Source organism: Sphaeramia orbicularis, chromosome 21, assembly GCF_902148855.1.
Source record: "Sphaeramia orbicularis chromosome 21, fSphaOr1.1, whole genome shotgun sequence".
Classification (NCBI taxonomy): domain Eukaryota; kingdom Metazoa; phylum Chordata; class Actinopteri; order Kurtiformes; family Apogonidae; genus Sphaeramia; species Sphaeramia orbicularis.
Window position 1 is genome coordinate 56,395,981 of NC_043977.1, and position 14,812 is coordinate 56,410,792.

At 40.8% G+C, this 14,812-nt stretch overlaps 1 protein-coding gene across 1 annotated transcript in view; it reads left to right on the top strand.

The window, feature by feature from the left end:
• The window catches only part of pth2ra (parathyroid hormone 2 receptor a), a 149,646-nt gene that overhangs the window by 93,317 nt on the left and 41,517 nt on the right, over nucleotides 1-14,812 (top strand). Inside the window, exons 7-8 of the mRNA XM_030124038.1 lie at nucleotides 4,262-4,415; nucleotides 9,039-9,099. Of these exons, the coding sequence (XP_029979898.1) occupies nucleotides 4,262-4,415; nucleotides 9,039-9,099 (215 nt within the window). The remainder of the gene's footprint in view (nucleotides 1-4,261; nucleotides 4,416-9,038; nucleotides 9,100-14,812) is intronic.

Consider the following 14,812-nt stretch of genomic DNA (forward strand, 5'->3'; position numbering starts at 1 on the left):
GAGTTCCACAGCCGTGACTGTGGAATTTTTACATTTTGTAAATTCATGCCAGGGGCTGGATTGGAACCTTTGGTGGGACACATTTGCCCCCTGGGGGACATGTTTGAGGCCCCTGAAAGAGACAGATCTGTGAACAATATTTGAGAGAAATAGGACTTTTGTGAACATAGAATAAGTCTTAGATCTTTGAGTTCAGCTCATGAAAAATGGGAGCAAAAACAAGAGAGTTACCTTTATATTTTTGTTCAGTGTAGAATAGGATGGTAATATATTTTCTTTATGTTGAAGAGATTCTGATTTTAGAGGCACTGGCTCACGAAAATATGAAAGGATTGTATCCATTGTATATTTCTGTGCATGTAATATCTATATTTATATTCTGTAGCAGTTTGAGCGCCTGTGCATGTCTGAGGCCTCTGATCCACCGGGGGGGGGAGGCGCTGACCCCTACATCTGTCTTTTTTCATTGTTATTCTCTCTACCTTTACCTCTATCTTATGCATCCAGTTTAGACATGAACAAAACAGGGTTCAAACAAGGTCCCAATGTGGATGAGTAAGTGGTGTCTTGAAAACGTGTTGGGTATTCTTGCACTGTGTCCAACTCCTTAGTAATGAAAGTATGAATTGTTGCTAAATGACATCATCACTTCATTTACATAATTGTAAATATTCATGTAATCGTAGTGAACGATGTAGGAGAGAGGAATAACATTATGTTAGAGACACAATGTGAGTGTTAAAACACCCAAATATGTTTAGAATTACCAATGAACAATACTCTGTCAATTCCAGTTTTTTTAAATGTCCCAATTCCAACCGTCCTCCTGTATCTGGGTGCCGGAACTGGCCAAAAGAGACACACTGGAGGATTTACTGAGGTTATTTATTGATTTGTGACCTCCGCCAAGGTTATGTTTTCATTGGGGTTTGTTTGTCTGTTTATGTGTCTGTTAGATAACGCAAAAAGTTATGGATGGATTTTGATGAAATTTGCAGGAAATGTTGATACTGGAACAAGGAACAAATGATTAAATTTTGGTGGTGATGCGGGGGGGGGGGGGGGGGGGGGGGGGGTGATCTGCCTTGGCAGAGGTGTGTGCTCTTTGAGTGGTTTTCTAGTTTAATTTTTAGCTTCATTTTTTTCAGTTTGGATTTTAACCATACAGTCCACTCAGGAGACTACAACAAGTCACAGTAAAACATAAACATTTTTAATTCCCAGTCCACATTAACAATCTAAATGGACCAAAAGAGACAATAGAGAAAGCTGTGTATGGTAATGGGATAGATTTATATTCAGTGATTTGTTTTAGACAATGAACGGTATGTGTTTTCACATCAGAGTCTGCAGAAGTCTCCAATAACACCAGAAAAAGGGGACAGATTTGTCACCTGTGGCTTTTTGGATAAAGAGTTTCTAGAGGGGTTCTGAAAAATTAGTAAATAGACCAACAAAGTGTCCAAGCTGGAAACACCAGACTGGATCTACAAAGATCCCAATTTGTGTGAACTAGTTTGGTTGTGCAGTGTAGAATTTTGCGTGTGGGGTGTGACCACGGTTTGCGGGTGATGTACTCAGATTACTTGCGCAAATTACAACAGGTGCAAAGTCTTGCAGACCGTCCTATTTAAATGAGGGTTTTACGTGTTCTACTGGAGACAATCCGCTGGAAGAACTGCTGTGGGATAAACCAGCACTAATGAGAACAGAGACTGAATGAACCAGACGAATGGAAATGTTTTGAGTTTAGTCATCGAAGGTATTACATGACTCATCCATTCATTCATTAATTTTTTCATTTTAAAGGTGTGTGTGTGTGTGTGTGGCGGGGTGGGGGGGTGGATTGAATGACTGTCATGCGCACATAATTTTGTCATACTTGTAGCAGAATGTCGGTGCGTATTTTTAATCACAATCATCAGGAGTGGAAAAGAGTCCTATAAAGTGTGTGTGTGTGTGTGTGTGTGTGTGTGTGTGTGGGTGGGTGGGGGGGTGGGGGGGTGTCGCAATTATTTTTTCTTCCATCACTACAAAAATGCTCACACGAGGGTGAAAACTGCGTTCTCTGCATCTGGTTTCATCATTTCTTTGTCTCCTAACCACTTCCATGTGTGTGCAGTTGCACATCCAACCTGTCTGCTCCTCCTTTTCAGACGTGTTAAATACAGACACAGTTTCTATCAGTAAAATTGCTTTCAGGTTTGATAAATCACTTTTCGTGTGCTAAATTACTACATTTACATTTTCTCCTCCCAGCACAATCGCAATTGTGTGTAAACGCCCCGTATTTCATATTCATTGTGTCAAATGTACTAACTGGATGCAGATGCGCTATTTTGCACCTTTGAAAGACACAACCCTTATTGTGCACTGTTAGTAAATCAGTTTGTACATTTTTTTTGCGTATGAATTGAGTTTGCACATGTTTTAATACACGCAAACCTTTGATAGATGCAGCCCACTGACTTTTACAGCTCCAGACAGACCATGGGTCATTTGGTGTTATTTCAAGGAAAATTTGTGTGTTTGAGCATTTGAGCCACTTTTCAAAAGATAATAAAAGTTTCCAAACAAATTTTTAAATTTGTTTACAAAGTGCTTAAATTAATTGTTAGGTGCTTTTGGGGAAAAAAAAGTTGCAGGGTAGTCTGAAAAATTAATAAATCTAGCAACAAAAGTGCTAATTTGGCATCAGTGTATTTTTGTCTTCATTTGGTTGTGGTATTTGTATTAACGTAGCCATGGTATTTGACTGGATTTTCATTGTATTTAGTCTTATTGATGTGTAAATGAATACATGGTGCGACAAACTCTAATCAAATCATCTGTCTTATATGAGCGTCCGAGGTGAGAATACACCAAAGGTTCCAATCCGGCCCCTGGGATGAATTTACAAAGTGTAAAAATTCCACAGTCCAGGCTGTGGAACTCATTTTAGTTGCGGTTCCATATCCAGACCGATCTGATCTACAGTCAAATAATAACAGCAGAAGAACTGACTAAAAAGAATGACTACAGATTTTCTTCTCAGTTTGATGTGAAAAAAATATTACATTATGTCTATAAATAATGACAACTTCAATTATACTTCAATTACTTCAAAAAATAACATTAAATTCTGAAAATATTGACATTTCCAAACTATTCTGTAACAATAAAATGTGAATAACCTGAACAAATATGAACAACCTGAAATGTCTAAAGAAAATTAAGCACAATTTGAACAAGTGTTCAGAGAACACAAACCTCCGCCAAGCACCCCGAACGCTGTGCATGTGTGGATCAACTATTTCTGTTTGAATTCAACAGTTTCCAGGTTGTTCCATACAGCAGAAAAAGTTGAAGCTTGGTCCCAGTCATGTGTCTGTCCAATTAGATTCAATTCACATCAATATTTGTTGAGTTCTAATTTTAAATGTGTGGTAAATGGGATTTTCAGTGTTCAATGTAAATGTCCACAGAGTCCACATTCCACAGTGGATGTGGACAATGTAGTTCCAGATACAAGAGATTGTTCTAAGCTACAGGTGGATCCAATTGGAGGCTAATCGGAGTCGTTTTGAATTTTTTATGATTTTTCGAAAATGTCTCAATGATGACAGATGGAAAACTGTAGATGTTGTGACCTTGCTGTGACCTTGAACTTTGGCCTACTGGGACCAAAATGGACTGGGTTGGTCCCAGGGCCTAGGCCTATCTGTGGGGAACATTTGGGAAAGATGGGTGGAAGAGTTTTACACTAAAGTTGCAAACAAACAAACAAACAAACAAACAAACACACAAAGCAAAGTGATCACAATACCTCCTGGTGGAGGTAATAATTTTCTGCCTGTTAGTGTTTAGTCTCTTTGTAGATCTGATCCATAATGCACATGTAGAAATGATAAGTAATGCATAATATTGTTAAAATTGCACTTATTTTTCTTAAGAAATTTAAGTTTTTTCAGGTAATTCACATTTTTTGTTTGGATAGTTTATAAAAGTAAGTATTTTCATAATTTAATGTTTTCTTTGCACTAAAACAATGCCAAAAATTGTCAGTTGTCATTATTTCTAGGTTATTCTGTTATTATTTTACTGGTCCGGCCCACTGCAGATCAAATTGGGCTGAATGTGGAACCTAAGGAAAATGAGTTTGAGAGCCCTGGCTTACATGGAGCAGTTTTCAGAGCAGGTGTCTACATTAGGTCTACACATTCAGCAGTAGAACAGCAGGACTGAACAGGCTGTGATGAAGCCGTTCCTGTCTGGGTTCCAGGTCGGCTGTAAGGTGACGGTGTTGCTCTTCATCTACTTTCTGGCCACCAACTACTTCTGGATCCTGGTGGAAGGACTCTACCTGCACAGCCTCATCTTCATGGCCTTCCACTCAGACTCCAAATACCTGTGGGGCTTCACTCTCATTGGATGGGGTGAGTAGGACGCACAGGTGTTGTCACAGCCAGCAAAGGAAGTGTGTTGGTTGTTTATTATTATTTCACCTTCAGGCCAAGTTACTAAGATCAAATTCCCTCCAACACTGGCCTTGAAAAAGGGTAAAGTTAAATTTAAAAGCAGCAAGTTGTATCAAGACATCTACTCCCTACATACTATTATATATGAGCACATTTTACTACATACTACTATGATGAGGAACAGGAGTCTAATCCAGGACAGTAATGGAAATGTTTAAAGAAAGGAAACACTGAATTCATACTTTTTTTCCCATTCTGTTATGTGTTGATGTGTGAAAACTTAGTAAATTCATGTGAATGTTTGCATATTTAAAATCATCTAAAATATTATTTTTGTTGATTATTTAGATGTTTCGTGCTTAATTTTAGCTTTTTTTGTTCAGTTTTTCTTTGTAAGGTGGTTGGTTGTTTGGTTAAGGTTAAAGATGCTGGAGACTTTCGTGTCCAGTTTTTCATCAGATCTGTCCATCCTCAGTCATCTCCTCAGTATCATGAATCTGTTCGTCTGTCTGTCAGTACTCACCTGAATCTCTTCCCTCACGGTGAACAGTTTCTTAGCTCCATCCACCAGAAACAAACCATGTGTTTACAGTCAGAGCTGGGAGGGAACTCGGGCATCTTTGGAATTTTGTCGTGACGTGCATTGTGGGAAACGGAGGTTCGTGCAGCCATCTGACAGCAGCAGCTGGAAAAGACACGACATGGAAACGGCAGGAGCTCCCTTCTTCTATACATATTCCTCCAGCTGTTTCCATGTTTCAGACGTTTCTGTATCGTGTTGTCATTTCATCCATATAAGTATCATATGGTTGCGCTGCTGCTGCAGGCGGCTGTGTGAGCCTCCATTTCCCATAATGCACGTCACGACAAAAATCCAAAGATGCCCGAGGAGGACGTGGAGGTGGAAGATGAAGAAGGAGGAGGAGGACGTGGAGGTGGAAGATGAAGGAGACAGAGTCAGATGGAATGAGGTGATTTGTAGCAGCAGTAGTACTAGTAGTAGTAATAGTAATAGCAGTATAAATAGTAGTAAAAGTAGTAATAATAGCACTAGTAGTAGTAGTAGTATAAGTTGTAATAATAGCAGCAGCAGCAGCAGTAGTAGTAGTAGTAGTAGTAGTAGCAGTAATAGTAACAGTACTAGTAGTAGTAGTAGTACTAGTACTAGTAGCTGTAGTAGTAGTAATAATAACAGTACTAGTAGTAGTAGTACTAGTAGTGGTAGTAATAGTAACAGTACTTGTAGTAGTGGTAGTAGTACCTGTAGCTTTTTCAAACTTTCCTTTTTGATGACGCTTATGGTCAGGCTGCTCTTTTGCTGTGTTTCCACTACGTGGTACCAGCTTGACTCGACCTTTTTGCGTTTCTGTTACAAAAAAGGACCTGGAATCTGGTACCCGGTACTAGTTTTTTGGTATCACCTTTGGTGAGGTTCCTAGACTGGGGACCAGATACTAAAACATGACGTGTAAACACTGCAGACCACTGATTGGTCAGAGTTGTCGCTGTGACCCACTGTTTTACAAAAAAAAAGATTCGGAGGTTTACGTTAAATCTGTCGGTAGGTTAACCCTCATGAGGACAGACTGAAAACTACACAACGGTAGGTCGAGGAGATTCAGTCTTTGGTGGCCGACGTACAAATTCAGCATGAGCTTGACGAGACAACACGCAACGAGTGAGTTTATCAGCAACTCTGAGCAGACGACACGGAAGTAACGTGCCACATCGCTATGACGACCAGGTACTGTAAAGTCTGTAGTATCCTGTGATGGAAATGGTCTCCAGGGACAGGACCTGGTACCAGAGTCGAGTCGGTTCCATGTAAACGCAGCATTAGTTATGCTGCTTTAGACTGACTGGACTAGTCAGACTAGACTGCTGGGAGACTCGTCATGATCCACTGAGCTCGTCTCTGCTCCTCCTCCTCTCTGACCTCCTCCTTCTCTGCTCCTCCTCCTTCTCTGCTCCTTCTCCTCTCAGCTCCTCCTCCTCTTTGACCTCCTCCTTCTCAGCTCCTCCTCCTCTTTGACCTCCTCCTTCTCTGCTCCTTCTCCTCTCAGCTCCTCCTCCTCTTTGACCTCCTCCTTCTCAGCTCCTCCTCCTCTTTGACCTCCTCCTTCTCTGCTCCTCCTCCTCTTTGACCTCCCCTCCCTGCTTTTCCTCAGCTCTCAGGGGAAACAGTTTGACCAGGGAAAACTTGATTTCTGCTTAATTTAGTATAACTCACATTTTTGTTATATCCTGGCCTCAGCATGACTCCTCACTTCAGAGCAGTAAGGTCTCTACACAGTTCGTCCATTTTCCTTCTCAGTCCTGCAGTTTGGCGAAGCCCCTCCACGGCCTGACCTGCGATGTAATCTAATCTCTTGTGCCTCTCACACGCTGTCCCCCGACTGCGTCACCACCTGTTGTAATTCCTTCACGTTGTCACTCACCGCTCCAAAGTGCTTCTCAATTTCGACCGACAGCAGCGGGGTCTCTTTGCATGCTGCTGTCTTTCCAATTTTGCGATAGACCAGGGCCACTCCAAGACCAATTAGAAGGTGTCCTGCTATCATAAATCCAAATAAGTAGATGTCTTCGATATCCTCCACCGACTGAACTGACAGACACACCACTCTCCATTTGTCCCAAGTGTCCGTGGTGTATCCAGCTACGAAAGTTCCGTCAGGGCAGGTGGGCTCCCCAGGGCCCATCTTCCTATGAGAACAGAGGCATCCCTGCCTATCTTCAAGAAGCTCCTGAAGACCCAGCTCTTCCAAGAGCCCCTCCTGTCCTAGCACTGTCAGACATTCCATTTTAAATATTTTAATAAGGTTTTTCCCAGGATTATCACAGATTTTCCCAGGATTATCTCTGGACCTGCTGCAGTGGTCCTGCCTCTCTCCTGCCTTCATCATCACCACTCACTTATCCTCAACTGCCTCCATGTGTCTCCCCCTACTCCCCCCTTCTCCTCCTCTCCCCCAGTCTCTACCTCTATCACTCTCTCTTTTTCTCTTTCTTTACCCTCTCTCTTTAACCCCAGCTGGTCCTGTCACTGGTCCCTCCTCCTCAGTCTGGCTCTGCTCCAGGTTTCTGCTGTTAAAGGGAACTTTTTCCTTCCACTGTCACCAGTCACAAGTGTTTGCTCCTGGAGGATTCTGTTGGGTTTCTGTAAATTGGCTTAGAGTCTGGTTTGGACCAACTCTATATATAAAGTGTCATGAGAGAACTTTTCTGTTGTGATCTGGTGCTATATAAATAAAATTTGATTGATTGAGTGATTTGATTGGTTTTCTCCTTTAAGTCACTTTGGAAAAAAGCATCTGCCAAATGGATAAACATAAACCAAGGCCGGATTAGCCATATGGGCAACTGGACAATTGCCCAGGGGCCCGCGACCTCTGAAGGGCCCTGGGTAGCTCGGGCATAACGAAAATATCTGGTTATCTTTTGCTTATAAATGAAACTGTCCGCTGCCCAGAGCCATTGGACTGCACAGAAACCCTGTTCCTGCTGTCTGTGACCGTGAGCTGAGACCCTCTCCTCATTGGTCAGTCCAAAAAGCGAATCAGCGGTGACGCAAATCAACGTGCGTGCACTGAGTGGGGCCCTTGAATATTGTTGCCCAGGGTTCAATGAAGTGTTAACCTGGCCCTGACATAAACATAAACATAAACATAAACATAAACATCTTCCTGGGTGAAAAAATCCTGTCAATTGCGTTGAGTGACCAGTTGATCAATTCCATATTTGCTGTTCTAGAGCTCAGCGAGCAGGGGAATCCAAAAGTTAAAGTGAGTCAGATGAGACACTGCAAGGGCAAATCAGTAGGAAGCAGAGTGGGGGGGGCAGAAACAGCAGGACAGCTCAGAAAACATGTCTGCTCTCTTCGAAGGACAGTCAGAAAAGAAACAAAAAACAAAAAACTAACAGTTGTAAGAGTACTAACAGTTGCAGTAGTAGTACATCTGTTGTTAATACTTGTATTTGGAGTAGTAGTATTAACAGTTATGGACATTTGTTGTAGCTATTGGTAATTATACTAACACCGGCTGTTCTCGTTTCTAACAGTTCTAGTTCAGTCAGCTGTGCATCCATGTGTCTCCCCCTATCTCCCCCCATCTCTCTCTCTCTTTCTCTTCCTTTTACCCTCTCTCTTTCACCCCAACTGGTCCTGTCAGTCGTCCATCCTCCAGGAGTCAGGGTCTGCTTCAGGTTTCTGCTGTTAGAAGAAAGTTTTTCCTTCCGCTGTCACAAGTGTTTACTCCTGAAGGATTCTGTCGGGTTTCTGTAAATTGGCTTAAGAGTGGTGGTGCTGTATGAATAAAATTTGATTTGATTTGATGATAAGAGAGAAGAAAAAAAACATGTTTGGAGCCCAGCAAATGTTTGATCTTTTCTTTTACTCGTATAAATGCAGCTGTGATAAAAGACATCCCTGTTCGACTTTCCTGTCAGTCCTTTCCCTCTTTCCTTTTGTGTCTTCAGAGTTGATCTATGTGCCTGGTGTCAGGTTTCGTTCAGCCCTGTTTCAGCGTACGGCTCCATCTGCTCTATGGATGTGTAGACGTCATGTGTGTTGTGTCATTTCAGGGGTCCCTGCAGTGTTCGTGGTGGTGTGGGCGGCGGTCAGGGCCACGCTGGCAGATGGAAGGTGAGACAACACGTCATGATGGTTTATTTACCGAAAAAATGTGTCATTCATCAAAACACACCAAGAAGTGAAAAGTCAGGGAATCAAAAGGCAGGAAACTCTAATGAAAAGCTGTTTTAACAGAAATATATGGATATATAAAGGAATATTTAGTTTTTTAATTTTCTATTAAGACTGGTTCATAACAAGGTTCTAATAGTTTCGGATTTTTCATCATAGTTTAGTTTTATTTAACTTTGACTTTTTTTCTCTAATTCAGTTAGTTGTAATTAGTTTTTAGAGCAGGTTTGCTAGATTGTATTAGTTTTCGTTATTTTCTAAATGCTTAGTTTTAGTTTAGTTTTAGTTTCTTTATATCTTTTATCTTCTTCTCCATCGTATTCAAATAAATCCCAGACAGGACTCTGCTGCTTTCTCCCAACTTTAGTCTCCATGTTTCCAGGTAGAGTGGGGACCAGAAGACGACTGTTAACGACAAGTGACAAGAAGTGATGGATTGTTAACTGTCATATGGTGCTGCTAGCTAAAATTGCTTGAGGGAAATAAATTGATTTCCTATCGATCTGACATTGGCAAAGAAAAAAACGAAGGGAATTTTATCCATAGTTTTTATGCGTTTTAGTTAGTTTTGTAAACACACATTACAGTTTCAGTTAGTTATAGTTTTTCTTTTAATTATAGTTTTTATTTATTTCAGTTAACAAAACTGTTTTTACAATTCTAGTTTTCGTCGTTTCATTAGTTTTCGTTAATGATAATAATCTTGGTCCATAACACATTAAATCACTTTCCACAGATAGATACATGAATCTGTTTTAGCCGTGTAACCACAAATGTCCATTTGAGTCCAAAGTACAGTTCACTGTCAGGGCTTCCAATGGTTTCTTCCATTTCAACATTATCATACCATAGTTTGTCTACTCTTGTCCAAATGTGGACACTTGTGAAGGTGAAATCACAACATACTGGCTTGAAAATGATGATTCACAAACCAGTGGGGGGTGCTATGGTTCCTCTGTCCTCTAATTGTGTACCATGGAATTAGGGTGTCATGAACATATTAGGTGTATACATGATCTATAGCAGCTTAACCTTTGTTTACAGCAGTTCCTGTTTATACATCAGAATTACTCCCATCTTTATAAATAAATGTAGTTTATCAATTAATTATATTTATTCAATTTATTTGTATCTTGGAGTGGAAGGTGCAATGTATAGAATAGGTGTAATTACTAGGGATGGGAATCAAGAACCAGTTCTTTTTGAGAACCGGATCCCAGTAGTTCGATTCCTTGGAATCTTTTGCCTGCTTAACGATTCTGCTTATCGATTCCGCCTTCGTAGCGCATGCGCGATGACGTCATGTGTACGCTGCATTGTTTTGGTCAGAACGTAGCCAGCATGGTGTTTAGGCAGAAACGGTCCAAACAGACCACACCAGGTCTAAACAGACCACACCAGGTCCAAACAGACCACACCAGGTCCAAACAGACCACACCAGGTCTAAACAGACCACACCAGGTCCAAACAGACCACACCAGGTCCAAACAGACCACACCAGGTCTAAACAGACCACACCAGGTCCAAACAGACCACACCAGGTCCAAACAGACCACACCAGGTCTAAACAGACCACACCAGGTCCAAACAGACCACACCAGGTCCAAACAGACCACACCAGGTCTAAACAGACCACACCAGGTCCAAACAGACCACACCAGGTCCAAACAGACCACACCAGGTCCAAACAGACCACACCAGGTCTAAACAGACCACACCAGGTCCAAACAGACCACACCAGGTCTAAACAGACCACACCAGGTCCAAACAGACCACACCAGGTCCAAACAGACCACACCAGGTCTAAACAGACCACACCAGGTCCAAACAGACCACACCAGGTCCAAACAGACCACACCAGGTCCAAACAGACCACACCAGGTCTAAACAGACCACACCAGGTCCAAACAGACCACACCAGGTCTAAACAGACCACACCAGGTCCAAACAGACCACACCAGGTCTAAACAGACCACACCAGGTCCAAACAGACCACACCAGGTCCAAACAGACCACACCAGGTCTAAACAGACCACACCAGGTCCAAACAGACCACACCAGGTCCAGTTGAACACTGTCAAAGCTTCCATGTCTTCTAAAGGGTGGAATCCCTCCAATCTGCTCAAACATTTGTCCACAGCATGGGATTCATTTGATTCACTTCTTAGCGGTGCTTGTGAATCTAGCAGCAGAGTGAACACCAGGACGTCATCCGGTCCCAGTTCCGGTTCGGGCACAAACGTCGTACCCCCTCAAATACAAGTTTCTGAAGGTAGGAGAAAGGAAATGAGGTGCACAACAACAGGAGACGGGCCGAGTCGAACCAGTTCCACGTAGTGGAAATGCAGCAATAGAGGAATTAGTAAAGAGTCTGGAGTTTCACTTTCACTGTACCCCCCCACCCCAAACCAGGCCCAGCGTCATCTGTTATTATTATTTATACATGCTGTATATGTTATGTTTTCTGTGCAGAGATGGAAATATAAAAGACAGTTAATGCAAACACACCCGTTTGGTCTCTTTTATTCCCTCACCCAATGAGAATCAATAAGGAATCAGATCAATAAGCAAAATCGATAATGGAATCGTTAAATTCTTATCGATTCCCATTCCTAGTAATTACCCTCGGCCCTCACCACAGGGTGTTGTCATCAGTTTGTCATCTGTCCGTCTGTCCATCCGTGCAAAAACATCAGTTGGTGTCACCGGGGGGGGGCGGGGGGGGGGGGCGCAGCAGATAGTCAATGATAAGGAAAACCTGGCGTGGCCTGAAGGCCGGGGGTTTACAGGTACGGGCACGTTATGTTACATAATTGTGATAATGCTGACTTCTACATTTTGGGACTGAGTGTTTTTTGTTACTGTATGCGTCTGAATATGAGTGTGGCAGCATGTAGCACTGTTGTCCAAAACAAATTTCCTATATGGGACAATAAAGTTTATCCTGATCCTGACCTGATATTTTAACAGGAAAGGTGAAATGAAAATGTAAATATAGAACCACTCATGCAGAAAATACTTTGAGACAGAAACATTTAGGAAGCCTTAGTGTGAAACTGTCTCTGAGTGATACTGTCTTATTTACCTGTTTATCCTACATTGGCAGGACCTTGCTTGTTTGCGAAAGGCTTTTTACACTTCAAATCATATTATACAGCTGCAGTTTCCTAATTTTTAAGGCCATGTACTGTGCCTCCTCCTCCTCCTCCTCCTCCTCCTCCTCCTCCTCCTCCTCCTCCTCCTCCTCCTCCTCCTCCTCCTCTGGTTGATGTACTTGGACATTAAAATGCTTTTATCCATTTTCACCTGAAATAGGTTTTATTGAAGGTGAGACACAGAAAATACCTTAAACAGCCCTGCCTTGTGCCCCTGTGGAGTCTAAAATAATCAGAAACATTATCATTTGTACTAACAGCAGCCTTAGGTGTTGAATATAAAATTTGGATCCGTTCACAGAAGACAGGTCCCAGTCCCATTTTTTCTGAAGTGGTTAGTAATTAATCTCACTCAGTCCTGTCAAATGCTTTTTCAGCATCCAGACTTGGGATAGTTTCAGGTTGGTCTGTAGAATTAGGGGAAAGCATGACATTATATGCCTTGGCCATTTTTTATGGTTTAAATTGATGTAGGTCCAAGAACCATCTCCGGCATTCAGAACCTCTTTTCTGTTGAATGTAACCTGTTGACAACCACCATCACAGATGCTTTAAACCAGAATGTTTTGGGGTTTTTTTGCCTTTGACCTGTGCAGACTAAGGTTATTATCGATAATGAAAACTAACAAAATGACGAAAACAAGAATTGAAAAAACATTTTCGTTAACTGAAATAATTAAAAACTATAATTAAAAGAAAAAAACAATAACTAACTGAAACTGTACTGTGTGTTTACAAATCTAACTAAAACGTATAAAAATTATGGATAAAATTCCCTTCGTTTTCATTTTTGTCAATGTCAGATTGATACCAAAGCGATTTATTTTGCTCTAGCAATTTTAGTTGGCGGCACCATATGATATTTAACGGTGCATCACTTGTGTTCACTTGTGGTTTCCAGTCGTCTTCTGGTCCCCACTCTACCTGGAAACATGGAGACTAAAGTTGGGAGAAAACAGCAGAGTCCTGTCTGGGATTTATTTGAATATGATGGAGAAGAGGAGAAAAAAAAGACGACAAAACTAAAATTAATACTAAAACTAACACTGTAACAAGGATACTGTGAAATGTACAGTAACTTGCTGGAAGCAATTAGCAAGTAAGTTGCTGTATTACATTCTACAGTATACTTACTGTGTATTAAATTACAGTACCTGTAAAATACTGTAATTGTCATTACAGTACCAATCACAGTACTGTAATTGCTATTCCAGTACTGTAATATGGTGATGTATTTTGTATCACAGCAAATGGTGGACTACCGTGAATTGGGCATTTGGGGTATTTTATTGAATACTCCAAAACAAAAACAAGCGCTCAACTTTTTGTTTTAAAATGATGAAGCAAAAAAAGACATGTAGATATGTGATATGCGCATAAATTTTAGACTTTCTCATGGAACTAATAAAAGCCGTTCTTGCTTTTCTGTCTTTTGCATGGTGACTAAAAATAAAGAACTGCTGTTTGAGGTGATAGTTTGGATTTTTTGAAGTAATACAGTTGAGAAAATGTTCTGGCAAAGGAATGGGCTGTCTGATGGTGATGGAAAAAATGGGAATATCCTTTATTTAGCGCACTCTTGAACCAATATTGATTTATTTAGGTGGGCTTTGTTTTAGGTGGTTAAAATTTGCTTTGAGCTGAAAAGAAAGGTTGAAAATACAGCTGAAAAAGTTGAAAGTGTGGCTTGTTGAAGATTTCTACAATTTTACAGTTTCATTTAGCAGACGCTTTTGTCCAAAGCGACGTACAACATAAACAAGAATTTAGACTGGAGGGAAAACCCCTTAGTAAGTGCAAAAAGTGCTTCAAGTTTGATTGGCTGCAGGCGCTGCCATCAAGTACTAGAAGAAGTGCTGATTATTCCACAAGAAACCATTAAAATTTCTGGCATAAAAAGCTGAATATTTAAAAGAAATGGAAAAATATAAATACAAGCACTAATGTCCTGAAGAAGCCGAATATTTTAAAGTTTGAACGGTGAAAATCTGTGAAAATCGAATACATTTTGAGTAGTATTTTACTGGAGTAGGTGGTCACATAACAAATACTTACTCCCATCCCTAGTGAAGAATATTCAGAACAAATATGTGCTTACCTCTGGATAAACTCCAGTCATGTGGCTGCCTCCTCTGGATATTCAATGTTGAACATGTAGTATGACCCAAAGAGGGCAGCTAAAAAAAAAATCCCACTCAAAATTACTGTATTTTGATTTACAGTAAAATATATTTTACAGTAGAATTCACCCGTCAATTAATTTTGCCCATGATGCTTTGCAGATCTACAGCAACATACTGTATACAGGTTCTACAGTAAGCATTAGCTCATTATACAGTAATTAATGCTGTGAAAACTACAGAAACTCGTTACAGTGAAACTAAAACTAAGCATTTAGAAAAAAATGAAAACTAATAAAAACTAGAAAACCTGCTCTAAAAACTAATTAAAACTAAATGAATTAGAGAAAAAAAAGTCTGAACTAAATAAAACTAAAG